The following is a 26318-nucleotide window of genomic DNA, read 5'->3' as shown; positions in this document are numbered from 1 at the left end:
AAAGTACAGTTAATTGCTAACTATAGAGCTAGCTACATTTCTTGGCTGGGTCTACAAGTTTAAACAAGGTAGTTAAGTGAAGAAAAAATCTAAGTTAACTTACTCTACATGTAGTAGCTCCCCCAAAGTGCCATGAAGCTAGAGTACATCATTTATTCACAATTCATTGCTCTAATCCATCAATTTCTCAATCATAACTTACCCTATCCATCACTCATGATCAATATTCCCCTTCTTCAGTTAATCATTCATTTATTTAATAAATATTTAATGAGTCCTCACAATGTGCAAGGCACACAGTAGAATCTTGGAACACCATATTACCAAAATAGGTACTAAAAAAAAGGTGGGGAGGGGGATGGTGGTGCAGATATTTACAGCTCTTATTGCTTTTTGCTTGTCAGTAGTATTCTTGATCCACAGGATGGTATGACAGACTACTATTATTCCAGTGAAAGTTTGATGAAATGCATGTCAATCAAAACCATCTTTTCCTTTTAGCAACGACATATTTATAGAAAAATAAGTGAAGAATAGCAAGTCCCTGAAAATAGACACATCCTTTCCACTGCATGAGCTCATTCAGTCAAAGAGATATTATCGTGCTACAGCTAGTGAGTTTAGAAGTCAACCATTTAGTGGAAAAAAATACAACCATATAGGGCAATACTAGGTTCTTCTGTGAATGAACACTTGAAAAATGCAAACTTTAGAACTAAGATCGCACACAAAAGTCACATATAAACAGTATCCTTTGGATATCTGTATTTTCACTCTCTATTTAAAACTTCATTAGGAAGACAAGAGACCAAGATATATTAAAGGATTGCATGGCTTCAGAAAGGGGTGGGTTAAGAGCCTTAAAACACAAGAAGACAGTTAACATCAAAGATGGTCAACATACTCTGTGGAAGGTATAAAAAAGCACGAAGCACTATAAAACTTAGCTGATGTTTCACCGAGAATTATCTATACTCACGTCTTGACACTCACATCAAAGCATAAGAAGCCCCATTACTTGGGATACTTAAAATGATGTTTGGAAAAAAGGTAATATTCAGTGGCCAGAATCTGGCAATGTATATTAGTGGAATGGGCTGAATCTCCCATGTCATCTCTGTAGTCCTCTCCCAACGCCTGCAGGTGCTGAAAAATCACAAACTAATGGTTTTATTCCTAGAAGTCTAGCTAGATCTTGAGGTATTTTATTCAAAATATGTTTTGCACACAAAGGGCCATGAAATTATGTTCATAATGGCAATCATTTTCTCATTGAAATACTATAAAAGCTATAAAAGGATAATTTTACCCCAAGAGAGAAGAGCAGCTTCTGTCAACAGGGTCAAGGTTGGACAATTTTTCTGGTGTTCTTAAGTCTCATTCCACAGTTTGCCACTCAACAAAATCATGATGCACAAGTAAAGGCCTATTCTTTTTCTTTAAGGCAATGCACCTCACTCAAGGTCAGGGTTTCCATAATAGTGAGTTCCAGAAGTCTGCCTTTCCCTACCTGTCTTCTCACCCTACAGGTGACCTAGCAAGTAAAAAGGACAAAGGCAAAGCATGGTGGTCACAATTGTTTCTGCCGCTATTCCTCACATTCTGCACACACAGGACAACAGACAGCTTCCCTCATTAGAGGAATTTTTAGAGGGGCGGTTCATATTCATATTGTGTCTGTGTGTGTGTTTAATGGGGTATGGAATTCACTGGAAATAGGGAGAAGAATATTTTCAGTATACATCCCTGAAATAAGACAGGTAAGGAAAAACAAAAACAAAGTGGAAGTGTCAAAAAATATGGAACAATTGGGAAAATAAAGAGAAAGGCATGAGGAAAAAGAAACACAAACCATTTACAAGGGGGGAAATACATTAAGAAAGTAGACATGACTTGGCCCTTTTCCCACCCTGCCTCACTGACCTGAAAAACCCAGCCCTTGTTATTGAAAAGCAGATACAGCTGTAAGGTGGATACTTTGGTACCGCATCCCTGATAAGTTTAGTATCAAAGTTTTTAAATTACTTTATATTTTAAAATAAAGACTGAAGAACTAACCTTCAAAACTATTCTTTCCCCCGGCTTTTGCCAGTAAACTTTTAACAATCACTTCATAAAAATTTCGTAGTTTATATCTAATGTATCCTCAATAACATAAATTTTTAAAAAGGAAGATTTTTATGGATACATTTCTATGTGTTTTCTTCTATATATTTCTCTCATTTTTAGTGGTGAATTTGGAAGGAAAATAAGTAGTAATAACTACAAATGGCATTCCAGGTTTTTTAAAAAAAGTGATTTTTCTAAGGTCTGACTTGAGTGTTTTTGGCATATACCAAATTTGAGGTAAAAACAATCTATCAAAACTAGTAATAAAAATAATTTTCTAGTACTGCAATACATAAACTCTTAAAATTAATAGTTTTTTTTTAAATAACCATTTTAAAAATGGATTACACTGGAGGCATGTTTTTCATACAAATTCCAATACTTCTGACTTTGGTTATGTCGGTCTATAACTTGAGTAGAGCATGCTAGACAAAGAGAAATAGTTTGTATTTTCACATATACGTCCATCTGGCCATCTGACTCTCAAAACAACTAGGTTGAGTAACTTTACGTTTGCATTGTTCCTAAACTGAACTACAACAGATTTTTAATTAAAAAAAAACATAGCCTATGCAGCAATTGCACTGAGTTGGGTGGAGGTGTGTGTGAACCAATTAGGAGAATCAAACGAGAAGAAGCCTCACATAGCAAATATAAAAGACAAGAAGTTAAAAAGAAAAAAATTAAGACTCACTGTTTAGTAGGAAGGAACTATACAATTATTTTACCCCCAAAGGAATGCCAGTTCTTACTAAAATAAATAAAATGAAAGATTTACTATGGACTTTCAACCTAAAGATGAACAACATATAGTTAGCCAATAACAGCAAACAGTTCATGCAACTATGTAAATAAGAAAGGAAAGCAATATTGCACTAAGTGGAGAACTCTGCAGGACTAATCCTCTTCTTTCATTGACTCAAAGTAACCAGCCATTTTCTGTACGCATTGGCAAACCTGGCCTGCTCTACATTCCGGCAGGTGGACAATACTTGATCGATGAACCTGTGCTCCATTTCCAGGCCCAGGGAGTCTGGAGCTGGTGTCCGCTTCAGGCGTTTCGTTTCCTGGGAATAGCCTTGCTTGCTACAGTCATTCAGTCCATCCACCTCCATTGCCTGAGACGTGTGGGGGCCTGCTGGCACGAGTTGCAAGTCACTCAAAGTCCCCCCAGGGCTGTCTGCAGGGGACAGCTGGGTCACACTGTGAGGAAATCTACCATTCAAGTGATGCTGAAGGTAGAAAATATGCCTCCTGTGAAAGAGGAGGGAGAGGAAGAGAACAGAGAAAAAATCACATCACAAACTCTAGCTTTTCAGGAAAAACAACAAAATAAGCTGACAAGTTCAAAACATACAGTACTCAGTTCATTGCCTCCTTTGTAACCCAGCTATGTGGGCAAAGGTGGAAGACAGTTATGATGAAGTCTCTGGGTATCTGCACAAAGCCTTACGAGCCCAGTTTACTAATCTGTGAGAAACAATACTACGCCAAAGGTTTTTCAACAGCACTGACTGAAATAATGGCAGTCACTTGGAGTTGTTACTGTTTGTAACTATAATACAAAATGGAAATAGCTCTTAGCTCAATCTCTGCTACAAATTAAAATACAAAACAAAACCAAAAATTACCCTCTTTGATATCCTAAAGACAAGTGATTCAGGAACAAGGGGATTAAACAGCTCCTCTAGAGGCTTAGTCCGTTGGCCTCTATCCAACACTTTCCTTAATAAGAACCGATCTGCTGCAGTTGGTCTTGTTATCTAGAAACCAACTGAACTTTCCCCTAAATCCATCACTGCAGTCTCATTAAACATCCACAGGCAGTAGGGACGTGCTGGGCTCTGGGCAAAGCATCTTAAAACACACACTTCTTGTTCTTCCTCTAAGGAGAGCTGTTCTCCTGCCCTTAGAATCATCTGGAGCTATTTGCTAAAATGAAGATCCCATATGCCTAATCTCCCTAAATTTTGACGCATTAGGGTGCACATGTACTGTACACAATAAAGTAAACTACATAGGTTCTATTTGTTATATTTCATCATTCATCTTAGCAACTCTATGCCCTTAAAAGACAATTTTATCCATTTTCCCAGCATATTCCAGAGTAGCCAAGGAACACATAGTGTACCCATTTTAGAGGGTAAAACTTAAAAAATAAGCTCTTAAGGGCAATGCATCAGTAGTAGAAAACTGTCCTGTATAATATATAGGTAATCCCAACTGCGTCTTTTCCCCAATCCCCACCCCAAACTCCAATTAAACTTTATATGAACAAAGAAAGTTTCTGCTCTGTTAATCTAGTTCTCTCTCAAACACACACTATAACTTTAAATTCTCTGAGCCTTGCTATTAATATGCCTAAATATAAATTAGCAACAAAAATGTAACACCAAACCAACATGCAAGTTAAGATCTATCTTCTCTCTTGAAACTGTGGAAAGGTATGTCTAATTTTTAAGAGAAAAAGAAAATTCTATATTTATGAAGCTGCCAAAGAAGGGAGATTGTGGGGCTGGCCTGGTGGTGCAGTGGTTAAGTGCGAACGTTCCGCTTTGGCGGCCCGGGCTTCACCAGTTCGGATGCTGGGTGTGGACATGGCACCGCTTGGCAAAAAGCCATGCTGTGGTAGGCGTCCCACATATAAAGTAGAGGAAGATGGGCATGGATGTTAGCTCAGGGCCAGTCTTCCTCAGTGAAAAGAGGAGGATTGGCAGCAGTTAGCTCAGAGCTAATCTTCCTCAAAAAAAAAAAAAGGAAATTGTGTTCTATCTTCTAAATATATTTAGCATGGAAACAGATCTCTTCAAAAACCCTAGAAGAAAGACTAGACTAGAGAAAGGGGGCAAATCTCAATAGCTTTAAAAATATACAAATATTTAAAAAGCCTATCTTCTGCTTAGCAAAGGCAAGTCTTTTGTCTATAAAGAGAATCCTATGGCCTGAAGTAGAATCTGTATTTATAAATATGGAGATGCCTTCAACCAGAAGATGATCCAAAATAAACCAATCAAAGGGTTCCATACCTGGACTTCATTCCAACATGAAAGTTACTTTACTGTCAAATGTACTCAGAACTCAAGTTATGAGGTTGCTAAACCCTCTTTCACTCCTTCCCTAATAATCCTGCTCTGCTCCCAAAGTACACTTTATTTTAAAAAAACCAAAAGTATCAAGAGATTACTTAAGGTAAGTTAAGTTGCAGACCATCATGTTTGAAAAAACCATAAAGTTTCACTATTCTCAGCATCTAATCAAGAGTCTCAACACTGATTGTGCATCAAATTTACCTGTTAGGGCTTTTTCTTTGGTTTTTAAAAAAACAGAAGGTAGGGCTCCATCCCAGATATGCTAAATATCAGGGTCTCCAAGGAGGGAGTCCAGAAACTTATATTTTTAGTTTAGAAGTAACACAGATTGTTCTGTTGCACAGTCAAGGTTGAATACTACCATCCTAAGCCATAAGCAAAGATCTGCACGAGGAATCTCATATTGATGAGGAAGATATGGTAACAGAAACTCCTCTGAATTACTCAGGGAAAGGTCCACAATTAGATTACTGTATTTACCCAGGCAGGCGGGAGTCAGATGTAAGACCTTCTGAGCTCTCATAGGGACACACACAGTTTCATGCAGGAAATAGATTTTCCCTTGTCTTACCTATGACACCAAAGGGTTTCATGTCCCGGGTAGGTATCAATAAGATCAGTGCTGAATTCAACTTCTTCTTCTAGAAGATGGGGAAGATTTATCCTTGGTTCCTCTGTTGAGGCTGCTGCTTCCTCATCTTTTGGAAGAACTGAGGCTGGTTCACTTCGCAAAGGGTTTTGCTCCAATACAGAACCATCTATCACAGTTTGGCTAATCAAAGACTTTAACAAAAACTGGCGGTAGTGAAATCCACTGTGGTCTGAAACATGCATGGACGCCCAGTGTTTAGTAGAAGATAGTTCATCAAGAAGGATCTTGCAGGAAGGAAAAAGAGAAGTGAGAAGAGGAGTTGCCAAAGGTTTTTCTTTCTCCATTAAGGCCTTTGATATTTCTCTTTGATTCATTCCTTGTTTTTTTGACAACACCCTTCCCACCAATATCTTTCATACAATGTGCAACATGGTGCTGTCACTTAGTGGAAGCTCAGTAAATGCCAGTTTTTCCATTTCCTTATAAAGCATTTTTTTTTTTTTTACCACAGAAGTTAAGGACATATTTGTCTTTCTTTCCTTGGACCTTGATTGGTCACATTCTAATTGGCACAGAGAAAAGCCAAATTCTAAAATAATGATGAACATTAGGGAGTTCATTTACAAGTAATGCTGATGTCGAAGGGAAAACATAAATTGAGAGGTTACTTTGAAGTAAACTTTCTTTTACATTTAATGAATCTGCACTATATCTAACTTATTATTCGTTAAACAAAAGACTCCATGTAATTATTTGTTCTTCACTATAGGTGCCATGAGGGCAAAGACTGTCTGTTTTGTTCACTACTTCATTCAAAGGCCTCAGTACAAAAACAGGATGCATGAAAACAGGAATTTTCAAGAGCTCGTGACTTTCACTACTTGTCTCAAACTCACTTAACATCAATGATAAATGTTTTTTTAAGTAGATGAGATAAAATTCAGCAGTGAATTGTTTAAACCTGTATTATCAATCCCGCAAACTAAAGAATTTAAAATGGAATTTTTTCAAATGAAAGCAGTATTTATGGAAAAATACAATTATTTGGTAGTATCCTGGACGGGTAGCAAATGTAAATGGGTTTTAATCTGTGAAAAGTATATGGAGGGCTACCACATTCCATCAGACCAGCTACAGAAAAAAGACACATACTCGGCAACAGTGAACAACACAGACAGCACAATGCCAAAAGGCTCCTTTACCTGATTTTCAAGGGTCCCAGGCAAATGCCTTCTCCCGTACCAAGACCCCCTCTCCAGTCACTTTTCTTCCTTAGAAGAAATCTTTCCCTCTTCTGAACCTCCACGGTTCTTGTGTGTTCCACCATTACAGAATTTTCTGTGCATCTTTTCACCCCCACTAAACTCTATGAGTTCTGTAGGATATTATTCCTTCCTAATTAATGTTTCCATCACCCTATACCCACTGGCATCAGAGTACACATATAAGTATTTTATGAATGAATGAACAATTTGATGAATGATGTGACTAGCACAGAGGAATAAGCTAGGATGGTTGAGTTCTATCAGTGAAATGTTTGAAAAGTCTCCTTTAAATTCTAACGAGTTTATTCACAGCCACACAAATTTATCCCAGAGGTTAGTCTCTGAGAAATGTAAAACAAGACTGTTTATTTGATTAAAAAGGTGAGCAACACAGTACCAGATAAACTTCTACCTGGAAAAAAAAACCCAACTAATCTTAAGATTACAGTTTAAAAAAATTAACCTGCAGGACACTACAACATAGCAGCTTTTTAATTTTGGTACGGGCTTCTTAATATGGATTGAAAAGTGTACAAAACTTGTTCAAAAGGAATTTATATAAGATAAAAAACCTTTAGATTATTTCTTGCTGCATATTTCTACATATAAAAATTGGAATTCATTGTAATTTTGAGGCAAAATATACCACATACATGAAAGGTTTACAACAAAATCAATTTAATTCCTCTAAAAAATTTTCTCAAACTTTTAAAGAGAAAAACCCACTATACTCTTCTCTAAGATATAAGATGCACACTGAACTAGAGAAGAAACTTGAACAGGAATTTCAGGGCATTTCTTACTAGAATAAATAGGTATATAGATACAGGAAATGATTTTTTTAAAAAAGACAGCAATTACTTTTAAGTGCTCTTAAAGACACTACATAAAGATATGGCTTAAAGGTAAGGTACTGACAGAATGAATAACCTTTATATGATATTCCTTAAACGTCATTATTCTTTTCCAACATTCCATATAAAAAATGAGTACGTGAATAAATAAACTACAACAAAATTATAGAAGCGGGGCTATGACCCAGAAAGACAATGTTTAAAATGAAAGACGACTGAAAATGCTCTTCTAATATACATACGCCATCAGTCTTAAAATTTTTTAAATAACATTTGGTTTTTCCTCTGATTATAAAAGTGATACAAAATGATTATCACAGAAGGTTCTAAAAATACAGAATATAAAGCAGCAAAAAAACCCATTATCCTATTGGCTAGAGATAACTCCTCTTAACATTCTCGCATATAACCAACCTTTCAGATTTCTTTTTATGCATGTATGTGTACATTTTATTTTTAACACAAACTTCGGATACACTTTTATACTCATTTTATTCCACTTAAATTATAAATACATTCCCATGTTATTAAATACCATTGTATAACCTAATTCTTAACTTTTGCATACTGTTTCATCCTAAAGATGATCACAATTTACCATTCTCTCATTTTGTTTCTAGTCTTGTATAAGTAACAGTCTTATGAACACACTTATATATAAATCTATGTGTATATCTTATTATTTATTTAGGAGAAATTTCTAGAAGTATACTTACTGTAACAGTGAGAAAAATTTTGTAAAGTCCTTGATATATACTGTCAAAGTGCCCTCCAGAAAGGCTGTACAATTTATATTACTGTTGGAAATGTTAATGTCTGCTTTCTAACTTCCTTACCTGTACTTTAATCTTCACTAATAAGTGGAGAATTATGTTTCATTTTAATTTGCGTTTCCTTAATTATCATTAAAGTTAAGTAGTTTTTCTTATTCACTTATTTTTCCTTTGTTTCTTCTTTTAAAAACTGCTTGCTTTGCCTAATTTTCTTTTTTATGAATTGCCTAATTATCTGTGATAGTCATTCTTTTTGTTACAGGTTTATAAGAGATCTTTATATATGAAAGATAGTCTTTATGTTGCAAATATTTTTCTTAATATATTGCTGCAGCTGATTTTTTAAATTCCTTTTTTTCTTCAGATATGTTTTTTATTCCATTTAGAGTTCAGTTTGGTATATGAGATTAAAACCTAAAAATATTTTCTAAAAAGTCAATCTTATCAGCATCACAATTTGAACAAAGAATCCTTTCTCCAATTACGTGAAATGCCATATTTATCATCAATGAAATCTGTATATATTGTGTACTGGGATTTGTTTCAGGGCTTTATATTCTTTTCCATTACTGTCTATTTTTGAGGCCGTACAACAGTTTTAATTACTCTGTAAACATTTAAATATGCAGTGGTATATAGTGTTCCTTGTTTATTTTTCAACAATTTCTTAGCTATTCTTGAAGTTTTATTCTTTCTCATGAACTTAAGAATTTTTGTTTTGTTTTGTTTTGGTGAGGAAGATTCACCCTCAGCTAATATCTCTGCCAATCTTCCTCTACTTTATGTGGGATGCTGCCACAGTGTGGCTTGATGAGTGGTGCTGGGTCCATGCCCAGGACCCAAAACCATGGCTGCTGAAGCAGAGCCCATGAACTTAACCACTATGCCACTGGGCTGGCCCCTAGAACCAATTTTTGAAGCTGAAAAATAAATTGGTGGGTTCTAGTATATTCACAGAGTTGCACATGCCATCACTGCTAATTTCAGAACATTTTCACCACCTCCAAAACAACCCCTATTCCTATTAGGAGTCCCCTAACTCTCCATTCCCCCAGCCTTTGGCACCCACTAATCTGCTTTGCCTATTCTGAATAGATCATATAAACAGAATCATAAGATACGTGGCCTTTTGCATCTGGCTACTTTCAATCAGCACAATGTTTTCAAGGACTGTATCAGAACTTCATTCCTTATTTATGACCAAATAATATTCCACTGTATGGATTGACCACATTTTGTTTATCCATTCCTCAGATACTGGACATTTGGGTTGTTACTTTTTTTTTGGCTTTTATGAATAATGCTGCTATGAACACACTCATACAAGTTTTGTTATGAACAAATATTTTCAATTCTTTTGGGTATATACCTAGGAGTGGAACTGCAGGGTCATATATGGTAATTCTATGTTTAATTTTTTGAGGAAATGCCAAACTGTTTTCAACAATAGCTCCACCATTTTCATTCCTACCAGCAATGTATGAGGGTTCCAATTTTTCCACATCCTTGTCAACACTTGTTAATGTCTTTTTTATTTTAGCCATCCTAGTTGGTGTGAAATAGTATGTCACTGTGGTTTTGATTCGCATTTCACTCATAGCTGATGATGTTGAATATTTTTTCACGTCTTTATTGGCCATTTGTATATCTTTTTTGGAGAAATGACCGTAGGTGATTTCTCAGGTGACAGACTATATCAATTTTTAATTTGCTAGTAGTAATAAATTCTGCTCAACTGTCTTTCCTCCCACCCACCCTCAAAAATAAAACTATTTTAAAATTTACTTAAATAAATGTTCACTTAAACACACAAACAGCATAGGGACATAAAATAAAAAAATTAAAATCTCTTATAATTTCTACCCCACAGCACTGTCAAACATTCTTTATTCTTTAACTTTTTTTCTGAGTAGAAAATTAACACATGTTTATTAGAGAAAATACAAGAAAATATATCCATAACAGCACTGTATCTGTGTGTGTAGAAATATCTGCTGAGAACTTACAATACGTGAGGCATTGTTCCAAACACTTTAAAATCTCACTCAATGCTAATAATATATATAACATTACATCAGGCCCATCCCATATTTAGTTTTATATCCTTAACCCATGTTGAATGTTTTTCTTTAAATAATCTTCCAAAATACAATTTTTAGTAGCAACAAAATATTCCAATTTGTGATGGACTATAATCTAATCCCTCGTTACTAGAGGGTTAGACTGTAGTTTTTCACTATTATAAATAATATTTTTGTATATCAAACTTCCATATTTAACAGCCAGTGTTTACTGAGCACTTAGTATGAGCACTTAGCCACTTTATGTGGCTTCTCCCATTTCATCACTCAATGAGGCAGGAATGATTGTTATCTCCATTTTATGGATGAAGAAACTCAAGGTAAGAGAGGCTAAGTAACTTGCTCAAGGCCACACAGCGAATTGGTGGTAGAGTCAGGATTCAGATTAGGTCCGTATGACCAGTGAGTGGAGCCTTTAATTACTACACCACACTGCATCTCCCATCATTTCTTTAGGATGAATTCGTAGAAGCAGAACTGCTAGATTAAAGTTAATACACATTTTTTTTGGTAAAGTCTGATAAATGTCACCATGTTGCCCTTCAGTAAGATTACCCCTGTTCTACAATGCTTGTTTTCATACCCTTACCAATGTTCGATACCAGCACTTTAAAAAATCATTTTCCATTTTCCACGTAAAAAAATGCCAGCTTGTTTTATATGTATTTTTAAGCTGTCCTAGACTCATTGGTACTTTTGTGATTACTTCCTCTAACAGACAGAGCATACTAGGACATGATCCAGCTGGGCCCGGGGCTTATGAGAACAGAAAGGGGGTTTTGCAGATTCAGCACCCTTCACTGAAAGTGGGAGACGCTACAGTGACGATGGTGACAGAGGAACGCCAATTACCCTGCAAGGGCAGCCGAGGGAATGTGACCCCAAGAGTGGACCTAGGCAGCTGAGCCAACACACCTTTAACATCAGATGGTGTCAAGTAACCAAAAATTTCACCTTGGTCCCTTGTTCCTGATTTACGGGGCCACTTTAAAAGGTCCACGTCAAGGCAGGAGGGTTTCCGAAGACCTCTCAGCTCACTTGGACCCTGTCTTCCTCTTTATCCTCAACCCTCCCCACCCCCCTCCCCACCCCCACACACGACCAAGTTGTGGAGCTGAGGTAACCGGCTCTAAATCACTCCATATCCCCCACAACCCACGAGACAACTTGTACTCATTCCTCCAGACTCCAGGCAATGTAGCATCCCTCCCAGCTTCTGGTGCTGTTCCCAGTGAGCCCAGCCTGGATGAGGAGCCACTTCTCTGTGCTCCCACTGTACCGAGCGTCCCTTGGTTCCGGTAAGTGTCACACTGCTTTGTAATTGTTGGTGTCCATTTCCTCAACTAGATTTTCAATTTGTTGAGTGCAAGCTCTTTGTCTTTATGCCACACCCAGTGTACAGGACAGTGGCTGGGAATGATAGGGTTTCAGTACTTTTTCATGAATAAATTGCACTGAGCTGACCAAGCAAACTGGTAGCCGGTTTCACCTAAACTTTTTATCTATGGGGAGCAGAGAAAGGAACTAAAATTTAGTGAGCCTCTATTAGGTGCCCGTACTTTACATACTTTAACTCAAGTAATTCTCACAATAATCCACTGAAGCAGGCAGTAGAGGCCCTATTTATAGATGAAAACATTACACTCCACACATAGCGAGCAGGGCCAGAATCTGAACCCAGGTCAATCTGATTCTGTCTTTGCTCTTTCCATGCCATTAGGCGGCCTCCCCTCCTGAAACACAAAGCCATATAAACTGGAGGGGAGGGGCTACTCTTCTAGAACTGTTGGCTTAAAGTCCTCCAGAAGTGAAAACCCTCCTATTTACCCTACAGGAATCTGCAGCTAGGAAACAGAGAGGGAGTGAGAATCTGGGACGGGAGATGTAGGAAGAAGGAGGTATTGAGCAAGTATCAGAGAATGTTTTCCATTAATTTGAAAGCACCACCTGAGGCATTCTGACCCTTTAAATTGTCTTAAACCTAGGAGGCTTTTTAAAAGAAAACCCTAGATTCTTAAGGCACTGCGATACCAAAAGAAGTGAAGAAAAAAATAGAGTAAGTAAGAAGGAGCACAAGGATACCTGGGGCTCTCATTCTGATGAATGATAAGTAGTGCAGCTGTGGCTAAGTCTGAGTCACTGAAATTCTCTGGAAACTCCCATCTCCTCATTCCTAAACTGAAAGGATTAGGCTGTGACAGTTTCCGTCCTGGCTCTGCATGCAAATAACCCCCTGAGCCTATGACAAATACTGCTCTCTAAACCCTACCCTCACTCTGACTTAGTAGGTTTGGGCTGGGACTTAGGAGTCCTCAGGTAATTTACAGACTCGGCTAAGTTTGGGAACAGCTGGGGGAGGTCTTCTGATCACTCCCCAGGAGAGGAGTGTGTGAAAAGGCACCAGCTGATTCAGCACATTAAGTCACATAATCAAAGCCTACCAAGAAAGAACAATTTCAACTCTCTAAGGTTTAATTATCCTTTCCTTCTTCAGGGCAAAATGAGTTATGCTCAGTCCTCCTTATTGCTTAAACCTGCCTTTGTTCTACCAATGCACTAGGCTGAGGAGGGCCAAAAACTGTGCTGGTAAGGAGTGCAAACTTGTTTCTTAATTGCCAGGGTTTCCCTAGAGGCATCAGCTGTCGGGATCCTCTCCAGGCTGCTGGGCCACTCATTCCTCTACTTTCCTCCTCCTTTAAGGCTCCTCTGAGGAGGAAGTGCTATCAGAAGACTTAAAGAGCAGTCAGGAGACGGAGTAACAGCCCTACCTTGACGTCTAGCTTGGCCAGGTGTTGTAAAACCCAGATGCGATGGGACCAGGCATTATAGTTGCTTGGGTATCTCCCCGCCGCTTCACCACAGACCTCCATCTCTTCTCGTATTAGTCGCTGTGTCCTTTCTGCAGGAATTGTTCCCAAGTTTCCTTTGTTCACAAAGGAAGGCAGGGAGGTTTCCTGAATTAACTGCTGTAGCACCCATCGCCTGTTAAGGTAGCACATGGGAAAGAGAATAGGAGAGAACATAAACCAGAGAGGAAAACAACTGGAGCTTTGTTCTTAATTTAATTTCCATTCAGAGACAACGCAAAATATTACCTGTCTATAAGCCCAGGGGTTTTTTTTTTTGGGGGGGGGGTTGTTGTTTTGTCGTTTTTGTTTTTAAAGACATAAATAACTTTAGCAGTATGGATTGTGGGGGAGAACAAAGAGAAAAGAAGAACTTTTCTAAAATGTTAAAAATTTGCCCCAAAGAGAATGCCATCACTTCCAAAATGACAACTCCGAAACTCCATTTGGCCAGGAAATGCAAAGGCAGTTGGGGGGGGGGAGGGTGGGTGGGGGTGGGGGTGGGGTGTGTGTGTGTGTGTGTGTGTGTGTGCGCGCGCGCGTGGTGGGAGAGGTAGCGGTGGTGAGGAGCTGATATTAATCAACGGCTGGTACATACTAGCAGAGGAGTCCTAGGCCACATCTTTTATTACATGGCATGCCTCACCCTGTGTGTATTTGGTTGCAAACAAGCTGCATTATGACAACTTTCATTAGCAAAATTTCTAAATTATAGCACAGAATCTGGAAGGAAACAAATATAATTAGTTAAACCATCAAGGAGGTTTCAAAATGTCTTTATTCAGATTTTCCCCTATTTAAGATTTTCATTAGCATACATTTAAACGAAAAGCACTAAAGAAGGTGTCTCTAACCACTTAATGTCTGTAATTTTCACAAATATTTTCTCATAAGAAAGCATTCTTTTAGACAAATAATTTCCAACCCAAAGGTATAGGAAACTGAGTAAGAAAACTCATTTTGCCATTTTCAAATAAAAGAAGTGTTTTACTAAACAAAACCTTGCTTTATCAAATCTTAGACAAGCCAATAAATTATTGGATACAAATTTAATCACCTCCTTTCCTTGTCACCAACACTTTCTAAACCTCTATACACACAGTCATATACCTGAAGTATGCTATCTCAATTTCTACTACAGAAGAAAATATAACTATGTGGTTTGGAAGTAGTTGATTTGCAATGCTAGCCAAAGGCAAGATTACAGCTAAGATACCTTGAACTGACATTAAGATCCTAAAAGTGCTCAGGATTTAAGAAAAGTTATAAGTGGCTTAATAAACTGAAAACAGACTTCTTCAGAGAATTTTCCCACTGACGCCGACCAGCAAGCCCACACCATTCATTTTAGTCAAAACAGAGTAGTTACATGGAGTCCAAAAGAAAGATGCTTCTGGAGAACCAAGGTTTTGAAGAGTCCTTCTGTGCATTCTGGCTATCTGCCTCAGGCCCTTAACCTAAAAATATTCTTTGCATTTATGGTCTTAGCAACCTTTAGCTCCGCCTACACACCACTCACCTCAGTTAGCCTTATTTTCCTTATTTGATTAATTTTTATAACCACAACCATCACCACCACCATCTTAACCAGGAGCATGCTTGAATGCATTTTAAATCCCAAGTTGCTCATTATAGTTGAATATCTAAATGCAATCTCCACTTGCTCAGATGGATAACAATGGCCAAAATTTATTGAGTATTTAATACATGCCAGGCACTGTGGTAGTGTTTATATGCATTATCTCATGTAAACTCAACCATTAACTCTGAGCTGGGTCTAATTATTATTCCCATTTTACAAATAAAAAACTGAGGTTAAATAACTTCCGAGGGTTACACAAGTTGCATCTAGATTTAAACACAGGTAGCTTGACTTCAGAATTCATACTCTGAACAAATATGTGACCTTGCTTCACACTGTGTCTTTCTTCCTCCAGCCATTCTGAACCCTAAATAAGAATCATATGGCGTAGATTAAGCACACCTATGAATCCATGTTTCTGGACTCTTTGGAAACTTAGTTAAGGCCAGTTTTCCCAGATGTAAGTCCTTAATTGGATTTAAAGTGCCAGAGAGGATCAGCTCCTTTCTGTAAAAGAAAAATAAAAAGAACTATTAGTTTATCTTTCTATCCAAAAATACGGCATAGCTATTAATATAACCTCATTGTGAAGTGAATTTCCAAGAAGTAAAAAAAAAAAAGAAAAAATATAAAACTTTCATAAATGTAACACAGTAATCAAGAATGTATTTTCATAATCTTGAAATAATAAATTAATAAGCAGAAACAGAAGCTCTTAAATCCACAGTGGAACTTCAGTTACCTATTTGAGAGTGGGCCAAGGGATTTTCAGGCCTGTTGCAATTCCAAAACTTACAAGGCCTAACATTACTATCTGTAGGGCCGATCCAACACCAGTCAAGAATCGCTCTAGCTTCTAAGTAGGACTTGATATAGTCTAGTTCATTACCAGAAAACAGACATATAACAAACACAGTAGAATTGAGATGTAAGGAAAAAATCATTCACTCAATTATGACCCTAACAAAAATTACTATTTTTATTTTTGAATTTTCCCTTCTACCTTCCCTCATATGCATATATATTTTAACATATAATTTCATATCTGCTCGTTTTATCTTAAGAATTGCCCCATGGTTCTACATAATCTTTATAATGAACATTTTATTTTTCAGTTTTTCTTCTTCTTCTTCTCTCCAAAGCCCCCCCCAGTGCGTAGTTGTATATCCTACTTGCATGTCCTTCTGGTTGTGCTATGTGGGATGCTGCCACAGCATGGCTTGATGAGCAGTGTCATGTCTGTGCCCAGGATCCGAACCAGCAAAACCCTGGGCTGCTGAAGCAGAGCATGTGAACTTAACTACTTGGCCATGGGGCTGGCCCTATAATGAACATTTTAAATGGCTGAATAGTTTTCATTCAGTGGCTATGCTCTCATTTAATGACCTTTCTCCCTATTGTTAGACATCTAGATTGCTTCCAAGTTGCTATTCTAACAGAATTCTGAAAGAGCTTTGTGCTTATAACTTTTTTCATCTGTACTATTACTTAGGATAAGTTTCCTAAAGATATGTTACCTGGTGAAACACCCTTATGGCCCTTTAATTCTCTAGGTCATTCCTTTTTGAAATATAAACAGACTACCCATGTAAGGTTTCTGTTGTTTTAAAACTGTTCAAAGCTTCAATGCAATTACATTCGTGCATCACTTAAGGATGGGGATACATTCTGAGAAATGCATCATTAGGCAATTTCGTCGTTGTGTGATCATACAGTGTACTTACACAAACCTAGATGGTACAGCCTACTACACGCATAGGCTACATGGTACTGATCTTATGGGACCACCATCATATATGTGGTCCATTGTTGATTGAAACGTGGTTATGTGGTGTATGACTGTATAAAGAATGCCACACAAGAGCCCTCCATCTATTTCTCAGGTAAATATAATTTAGGTTTAGATTTAATTTCTCAGATAAGTTTTTGATAATAAGCTCTGATATTACTGATTACATTCCCAATTAATTTGCAACGAACCTGTTATTTTATAATAAAATTAGGTCATTTGCTAGTAATTTTTTTTTTTTTTTTTTGCTTTAGGAAGATTTGCCCTAAACTAACATCTGTGGCAAATCTTCCTCTATTTCGTATGTGGGCCACAGTGTGGCCAGCGACCAGTGGTGCAAGTTGGCACCTGGGAACCAAACCTGGGCTGCCAAAGTGGAGTGCGCCAAACTTAACCACTGGGCCACCAGGGCTGGCCCACACTTGCTAGTATTTTTTAATCTTAAAATGTTCTTCCTGTGGTCGGGCTGATAATTCATTTATTTTAGAGAAGTTTAATCCCCACAATACCAGAGCCCAGCTCTTATATATCACCTATTTAGATGGATTTATTTCCTAATAACACAATACATTTTCTTCCCAACAGCAATGCACTATTTCTAAATTTTTATTTGATAAGGAAAATAACTTCCTTTTTAATGAAAATACTAAATAGTGATAATAAATACTTGTATTTTACAATCATTGTTATGTATCTTCACTATAAAATAATTTGAAGTGATACTGAGAAGGTTATGGCTGCTTTAACAAATGGATTTATTGACTATTTTCCTTTCAATAAACAGAAAATCTATCCATCATTAAAAGAATATTTAATGTAACAGCCAACTGTTTTTGCAGTCCTAGATCCTTTTTCTTCCGAAATCAGTAACGTTTTGTTCATACAATAAGTCAGGACACCTATAAAGTAAAAGGAGGCAAAATATTACTCTATGTAATTTTAACTGCTTTGTAGAGCAGTATTTCTCAAATTAGGTTCCTTAACTGCAACATCAGCATCATCTGGAACTTGTGAGAAATGCAGATCCTGAGGCCTCAGCCCAGATCCACTGAAGCAGAAACTCCAGTGGGACAAAGCAGTGTGTTTTATCAAGCCCTCCAGGGGAAGCGCACGAACGTTGAAAAACCACCACTGTAGAGAACTGATTGGATTAAGCCTAATTTCTACTTACTAAATTCAAAGGCTTTCCTTCTTTACAACTGCCTACCTATATTCCCATATATGTCTCAATATAAGTGGAAATAATCAAAATTTTCTTCAGAAAAGAGGAAGTCACCTTATAAGTGAATCTTTACAAAGTTTCTTAAATTAGGGGTGTTCTCAATATCTTCATTTTGAACAATAAAGAAGTATTTGGGAAGACATCTTAGCCCGAAAAAACCTCAAATCAACAGTACTAATGGATGCTGAGAAAAGATCACCTGATAGAATCCAAAAAAAATGAAGCAAAATTTTAATATCAATTTAATGAACATTCCTGGGGGCAGGACTGAACATTGTAGGTGTTGGTTATAGTCATGAACAAGATTTTTAAAGATCCCTTGAAAAAGAAGTACGCTAAGTGGTTAAGTTATGGCTATCACATAACTAGAGATACAATAAGAAAATCAATTGCTCTGAAGTATTTAAGAAGGAATCTGGCTTGAGATAAAAGTTCCAGTCACACATGGATTCAAAAAGCTCTGCATCTCACTCAGATGTCAGTAAACGTGATGTGTTCTGGAAAACCGTGCTAGATGACTTAAAAAAGTCACCGACGGTGATAAGCCAGGTGAGGAATTTGAATTAAATTGCTTAATGAAATCTGAGTATGGAGCTGAAGAATTTATAAAGTATTTCACATAATGTTATTTTGAAGGTAACTAAATCGAAAAATTAAATATCATAAGAAGATATTTGCTTATTTCATGCACATACCTTAAAGTTTACATACTGATAACAGCCTAAAAACATACTTTTGGACTTTTTGAGGAAATGGAGTACTGCCTTAAATTTGATGTGGCTTTATTTTCAGGCATTTTGAACTAGCAGGCTTCGATATTCATCCTACAAGCCTCAGGTGGTACGTTGCTAAGAGGGAGAAGGAATGAAGCGACCGTCATCAAATAAATGTGGGGAAAACTGACTAGGAAAGGAGAAGGCACCGTGTTGTTTGGGGCGGAGGGAGCAGGGTGGAAGGAACAGTGCCATGTGGCCTGTGCAACCTGGTCTAGGATGAAATCATGTGAGGGCTGACTTGTTTAAAAGGTGGGAGAAGGGAGCAGACTAACGAAGTTTTAAGAAACAACAAAAAGTAGAATTATAAGACCAATGAGGTTTTCCATATTAGCAGATTGTTCAAACAATAAAAGTTACTCCTTTAAAATTTTTGCTGCATATTTCACTTACCAATTAAACAGTATATGAAAAATCTCATCACTTTCCCTTGAAGACTACGGTTCATTGTTAGGAAAATCAGCTTTTGTGCTGGAGCTAAAAAACACCCATGGGAAGTTCCAGGGGTCACTAATATGAGGGGCGTGTTTTCTCTATAGGAGGTATTGTGCTTTTATGTTTCTGCAAAGTCTATTTTATATTTTTAAGTTTTTCTGTCTTCTCTCCATCTTAAACTATTAGTTATGACTTCTCTCTGCTGTCACTCTATCCAAGATGTGTAGGAGCCCAGGGGCCATGTGTATCTGGCTGTGGGTAAATCTCCACTGGTTAGCTCCGTACTTGGCACACTGTAAATACTGAATAAAGAAATGCCACTTGGGGCCAGCCTGGTGGCGCAGCGGTTAAATTCGCACGTTCTGCTTCAGCAGCCCGGGGTTCACTTTTTTGGATCCTGGGTGTGAATCTACACACCGTTTAGCAAGCCATGCTGTGGCAGGTGTCCTACATGTAAAATGGAGGAAGATGGGCACGTATGTTAGCTCAAGGCCAGTCTTCCTCAGCAAAATGAGGAGGATTGGCAGCAGATGTTAGCTCAGGGGCTAATCTTCCTCAAAAAAAAAAAAAAGAAGAAATGCCACCTTTTTTTTCTTTCTCAATCTTCAGTTATTCTGCCTGAAATAACAATGATAATAATAAAAGTCATCCTCATAAAAACTACCATTTATTGAACAGTTCTCCTGAGCCAGGTACTGCATTAAGTGATTTACATACATTATCTAACTTAATTCTACAATCCTGTAAGTATTATATTGAACCATATGGAACTGCCAATATTCAATTGCTAACTGTTTTTTAAAATAAACTTTATTTTAGAACTGTTTCTAATTTATAGAAAAGTTGTAAGGATAGTATAGAGAATTCCTGGATGCCCTGTACCCAGTTTTCTTTACGATTAACATCTTATGCCATTATGTGCAATTGTCACAAATGATGAACCAATATTGACAGGTTACTACTGGAAGTCATGCTTTATTCAGAATTCCTTAGTTTTTACCAAATGTCCTTTTTCTATTCCAGGGTCTTGCCCAGGGTAGCATATTACATTTGGTTGTTATGCCTCCTTAGGCTCCTCTCGGCCCCTCAGGGATACCTTGTTTTCGATGGCCTTGACAGTTTTGAGGAGTACTGATTAGGTATGCTATATGATGTTTTTCTCATGGTTAGACAAGAGTTATGGGTTTTGAGGAGGAAGAGACCACAGAGGTAAAATGCCATTTTCATCACATCATATCAGGAGCACATAGTATCAGCACGATTTGCCACTGCTCATGTTGACCTTGATTACCTGGATGAGGCAGTGTATGCCAGGTTTCTCCACTGTACTTTTTGGAAGGAAGTCACACTTGAGTAGGGAGTTATGCTCCATCTCCCTGAGGGAGGTTCTCTAGATAAATTATTTGGAATTCTTCTATATGGGAGATTCATCTATTGTCTCCTATTTATTTGTTTGTTTATCAATCATTTATTTATGTCAGTATGGACTTACAGATATTCATTTTATACTCTGGGGTATAATACAGTACTACATTAATTTCTTGCTCAAATGGTTCCAGCTTTGGCTACCAGAAGCCCTTTGACACAGCCCCATCATATTGTTTTTGAGCACTTCCTTACTTTTTGGCTCTATATGATGCTCTAGGCTCATCCTGTATATTTCCTGCCCTGGTCCTAGACTCAGCCATTTCTCCAAGAAGCCCAGTTCCTTTTATTAGAGAATGGTGATAGAAACTAGATCTTACATGCTTGCATTTAATCATTTTTGATCTACAAAAACAAGTTTCATATGGTGCTACCTAAAATTATCTTAATTTTACAGATGAGAAAAGTGAAGTTGGGAGAGATCCAGTAACCTGCTCAAGGTCTCCAAGCTCAAAGTTTCAGAACCAAACATAAATGTGCATAAAATAAGGTTACCAATTTAAATCAACAGGCCATGAGTAAAGGACATGAATCACTGAGGCTGGGTGTCAACTATTCTAATTGCTCAAAGATGTTCTGCTTATTCTGTGTTCACAGACTGACGAAAAAATAGGACATTATTATGAAGTCCACCTCTTTCATCAAGTAATTCACCAATTTTCAAAGCAAATTCAAAACAAAAAAAGTACCAGTCGTTTTTTTCTATAATCAGCTGGATTTTAAAATTACATGCATCACTCACTGTAATCACAGGAGATCAGTTCAAAACCTTACTCTTGCCCCTATTTTTTTCCCTAAGCCTGCAACATCTATAAATTGAACTACCAATGTATTATACCATCTTTTAGCAGCTGATAAAATACAGTAAAAATCACTCAATGCTTCTCAGAATTACTGCAGAAGAAATACACTAACAATTAAACATAAAGAGTTAAGTACTTGATTTGTAATGGAACTTACAGGGTTACTTCCAAAGCTGGCTGTTTTTTGGTCAAAATATATTCATGATTCTCTATCTTCAAAAGTCAGTCAATCTTACTAACACAAATTAGAATTTACTAGAATGCATGCCCACAATGGATTTTTTAAAAATCAAGATTTCCTTTCTACTCATCTAGCACAAAACTTTACTAGTCATCTTACTGGAACAATTTTCAAGATCAACTGCTATTAACATCACTGAAGTTAGATTTATGGAGCAATTTCCCTTCATAAGACCAAACCACACATAATCAAAAAACAGTTTCAGAAGAATCATAAAAATATCACCTAGTTCAAATCTTTTATTGCACAGATATGTATACTAAAACTCTTGAGAAGTTAAAGGTTTTGTCCAAAGTCAACTTCTAGCTAACTGATGATAACAGTACTAAGATCCATATGTTTTAAGACTAGGTTCTTTCTCCTATACTGAACTGCCTTACAGAATATACAATGAATAATACATATGTCTGTATGCATATACATTATGCTAGTGAGAATCTCTTTTTGTTGGAGGATTTTCAACTCTTCTTTAATGATGAGGAATATGAGAACATGAATAGAAATGGTACTCCCGCTTCTCTATTATTACCCTCATTTCTTTTTCACTGATTCTTTCAGTGCCCAGTCTGCAAACTGAGTATCTATCATGCGCCAGGCACTAGAGTGTGAGATGCTAGGGAAACAAAGGGAAATAAAACCGCACGTGGTCCCTGCCCTTAAGAAAGCTCTCGGCTGTAAGTCTGTGCTGCCGTCCTAAAGCCTCCAGTGCTGATTCTCCCTCACCTTGCAAACTCTAGAGCAGTGCTGTCCGATGGAAATACAATGTGAGTCACGAAGGGGAGCCACATGTAATTTAAAATTTTTTAACAGCTACATTCAAAACAAGTGTAAAGTAATACATTTATTTAACTCAATATATGCAAAATGTTATAATTTCAACATGTAATCAATATAAGAATTATTAAGATGTTTTTTTTTTTTGAGTAGTCTTTGGTATCTGATGCATAGCTTACATTTACAGCACATCTTAATTGAGAATGGTCACATTTCAAGCCATATGTGGCAAGTGGCTACTATACTGGATTGTGCAACTCTAGAAACCTGTAGTGTCCCAGTGCTCAGTCTTTGGACTGGTTCTCTTCCCTATTTATACCCATCTGTTGGGTATCTCAAACAATCTCATGGCTTTAAATACTATACATTTTCTAGTGATTCCCAAATCTATACCTGGCCCACAACTCTCATCTGAATTTTAGATTCATATACAACTACCTAGATACAAACCTAACATGTCCCAAACTGAATTCGTGACTTCCAGCCTGCACCCCTCCCACTGCCCCCGACCCCCACTCCCATCTGCTCCTCTTCCAGGCATCCCCAATTCAGTTAATGCTAACTCCATCCTTTCAGGTGCCAAGGCCAAAAACCAGAGTCAGCCTGGACCCTCTTTGTTCTCTCATATCCAATTCATCCTGTGTCTTTAAAATCAGTTTATTAAATATAGTCAAAGCTTGTATAGCTTATAAAATACAGTGAGAATCTTAATACTTCTCACCACTCCTACTGGTGAGCTCCACATCAAGTCACCACCATCTCTCACCTGAATTACTGCAGTCCCTCCCTAACCACTGCCTGCACTCCTGCAGTCTACTTTGCACACAGGAGCCAGGGTTTTAAAACCTAAGGAAGACACTGTCCCTCCTCAGCTTGAAAACCTCAGTGACTCTCTGTCTCACCTAGAATGAAAGCTGAAGTTCCCAGAGCAGCTTACGAAGATCTAGAAAGCCCTATGAGATGTGGCCCATTGACTCTCTGGCCTCATCTCCTGTTACTGTCTCCCTTATTCATGCTACTCCAGTGACACTGGCTTCCTTGCTGTCCCAGAACACCCAGGAACATTTTAGGCATGACTGAGGGCGTTTCCACTTGCTGTTCCCTCCACTTAATGCTACTTTTACCCCAGAATCCACAAAGATTGATCCCCGACTTCATGCCAGTCTTTGCTCAGATGTTCCCCTATTTAAACTGCAGTACCACTCTTTCCATCCTCTTTCTGGCCTTCCCCACTTTTGTTCCATAGGATTTACCAACAGTTGATCTACTATGATTTTACTTATTAATGTCCTTACTGCTTTTCTTCCTCTACTGGAATGAAAACTCCATAAGCACAGGGATTTTTGTTTGTTCTGTTTATGGCTCTATTCCTGGTGCCTAGAACCCAGTACATAGTAGTTAATCAACCAACATTTGATGAATGAGTGAACAAATGTTGTCAAGTACTGTGTGGATTAAATGAGATAACATATAAAGTTGTACTATGGTCCCAGGAATATAGTAGCCATTCATAAACATTAGTTTATTCCATAACCACTGTGGTGCTTTCCATAAAAGAAAATCACAATTCTAAAACTATGTAAATTTTTAAAGCCTTATACATCATTCAATACTTTTCTTACCCTGGACTCTAAATATCTGATCATTAATTATTCAAAAGACAATTTTAACAAGACATACAATAGGAGTTACCTAAATTTTTAAAAATCAGTTACAAATAGAAAATTCAGTAGGTATCATAAAACACTATCTCAGAATGTAGCCTTGCTTGAAATACACAGAAAACTAAATAAAGTATTGTTTAAGTCATTAAAGATAAAGAGCTATAATCTATGGCTCTTTCTCATAGGAAAACTTAAAACGCATTCACAATGTTCAACAAGACTTCACTTTTATTTATCCATAATTTGGATCCTGCTGTCCTCTAAGAGAATTTGTGTTAATCTAGGGGACTACCAATTTTTTAAAACCATACACATTGACTGAAAGAACTTCAATGAAAAAATAAACCTGGTCTGAATTTTAATATTTCTATAAAGTATTTTGTGTTGAAAGCTACAACAATCAGAATTAAAGAACTTAAGATATGAATAAAATATAATCCCTCTCCAAAAAAATGAGCGTCAGAGACTTCAAGAGGTCACAGTGTTAGGGACTAAACTGAGACGAAACGTCCGTAGCCTTGCCTCCTCCTCCACACTGTCCACTGCGCTGCCCTGCTTCTCAAATATACTAACGTCCTACAGTCCAACCAATTATGCTGACTGCCCCATCCCCCTAGAAAGGAAAGAAAATAAAAGCATGTCTCAAACGGCACACTGTAATTAAACTTGACAATCCGTATTTCGGGCAAAGTTTACAGAGAACAGACACAAACATGCAAAGAGGGGCACAACGTATGTCAGAATTGTAATGGAGATATTATAAAGAATCAGGAGAAGAAATAAGTGTAAGATGCCATGGATATATGGTTTATTTTTCATTTTTCAAAACACTAAACTCATGGGGCTTATATGTCTTCAGAAACTTGGGCAATTTCATTTTATCACTGATGAGAATGACGTACCTCACGTTCCATGCAGTGGTAAAGTCTGGGTTTAGAAGCAGCAGGGTGCATGTGACATCTATCAATTCTAAAATAAAGAGAAGTCATATTAAAAACAAATAGTCCTACCCTTTAAAGTTCGGCTTCTCTTTCTTTTAAAGTCCCCTTTATTTTATATTTTTATTTATATATACACATACACACATACACATATGTATATCTCACATTTCACTAAAAATATTTCATGTTATAATGATTTTAATGACAGATACTTTGTTCTACACTGTCAGGAATAGGAACATTATCCTCAAGATTTTCTTCTACTTATAAGTGTAACTCTTTTAAAAGTTGACGCTGAAATAACTTTACCACAGAATATCCCTATAAAGAATAATCAAATTAACCTATCCATTCTTTTAGTTTTGGTACTAATTAAATATTTAACAAGGAGAAAAAATGCAATTTCTATACCACTATTCATTTAATTCCACAAATATTTCAAGAACTATGTGCAAATTTTCAAAAGGGGAAAAAAAAATCGCTTGTAACCCAACTTACTTAACGCAATTCATTTACATTCCCCTGCAAAGATTATACTTTCTCACACAGCTTTTCACATAGATATAGCAAAGATAAATGTACAATTTTGTTTTTTTATTCAATATTATTTTATATGCATTCTCCTATATTGCTACAGTATGCATTTTTAACAGCTGTAACAAACCCTTAGTTTAATATACATCATTTATCTTATTCTTTAGGCTGCTTTCTGTTTGTTTTTTACTGTTATAGATAACATTGCTACAAACTTTTTTTTTTTTTTTTAGTGAGGAATATTGGCCCTGAGCTAACATCTGTGCCAGTCGTCTTCTATTTTGTATGTGGGATGCTGCCACAGCATGGCTTGATGAATAGGTCCACATCCAGGATCCAAATCTGTGAATTCCAGGCCACCAAAGGGGAGCAGGGGAACTTCAGCGATACACCACCAGGCCAGCCCTACAAACATTTTTAAATATACTTTTTGTCTCATAGATTATTTTCTTAGGATATATTTTCGGGAGCAGAACTACGTCAAACAATATAAATATCAGTATGGCTCCTACTAAGCATTTCCGAA

General features: G+C 37.1%; 1 protein-coding gene across 1 annotated transcript in view; it reads right to left on the bottom strand.

The window, feature by feature from the left end:
• Positions 1–2127: 2127 nt before the first annotated feature.
• Positions 2128–26318, bottom strand: part of PTAR1 (protein prenyltransferase alpha subunit repeat containing 1) — a 42070-nt gene continuing 17879 nt past the window's right edge. Inside the window, exons 3-7 of the mRNA XM_070495939.1 lie at positions 25220–25286; positions 15594–15698; positions 13532–13745; positions 5770–6074; positions 2128–3363 (exon numbers count right to left, since the gene is read on the bottom strand). Of these exons, the coding sequence (XP_070352040.1) occupies positions 3021–3363; positions 5770–6074; positions 13532–13745; positions 15594–15698; positions 25220–25286 (1034 nt within the window). The 3' untranslated portion in view covers positions 2128–3020. The remainder of the gene's footprint in view (positions 3364–5769; positions 6075–13531; positions 13746–15593; positions 15699–25219; positions 25287–26318) is intronic.

The sequence above is a fragment of the Equus asinus genome, chromosome 23 (genome assembly GCF_041296235.1).
Source record: "Equus asinus isolate D_3611 breed Donkey chromosome 23, EquAss-T2T_v2, whole genome shotgun sequence".
Classification (NCBI taxonomy): Eukaryota; Metazoa; Chordata; class Mammalia; order Perissodactyla; family Equidae; genus Equus; species Equus asinus.
Note: the sequence above shows the minus strand (reverse complement) of the source record. Positions and strands in the feature narration are given on the sequence as shown.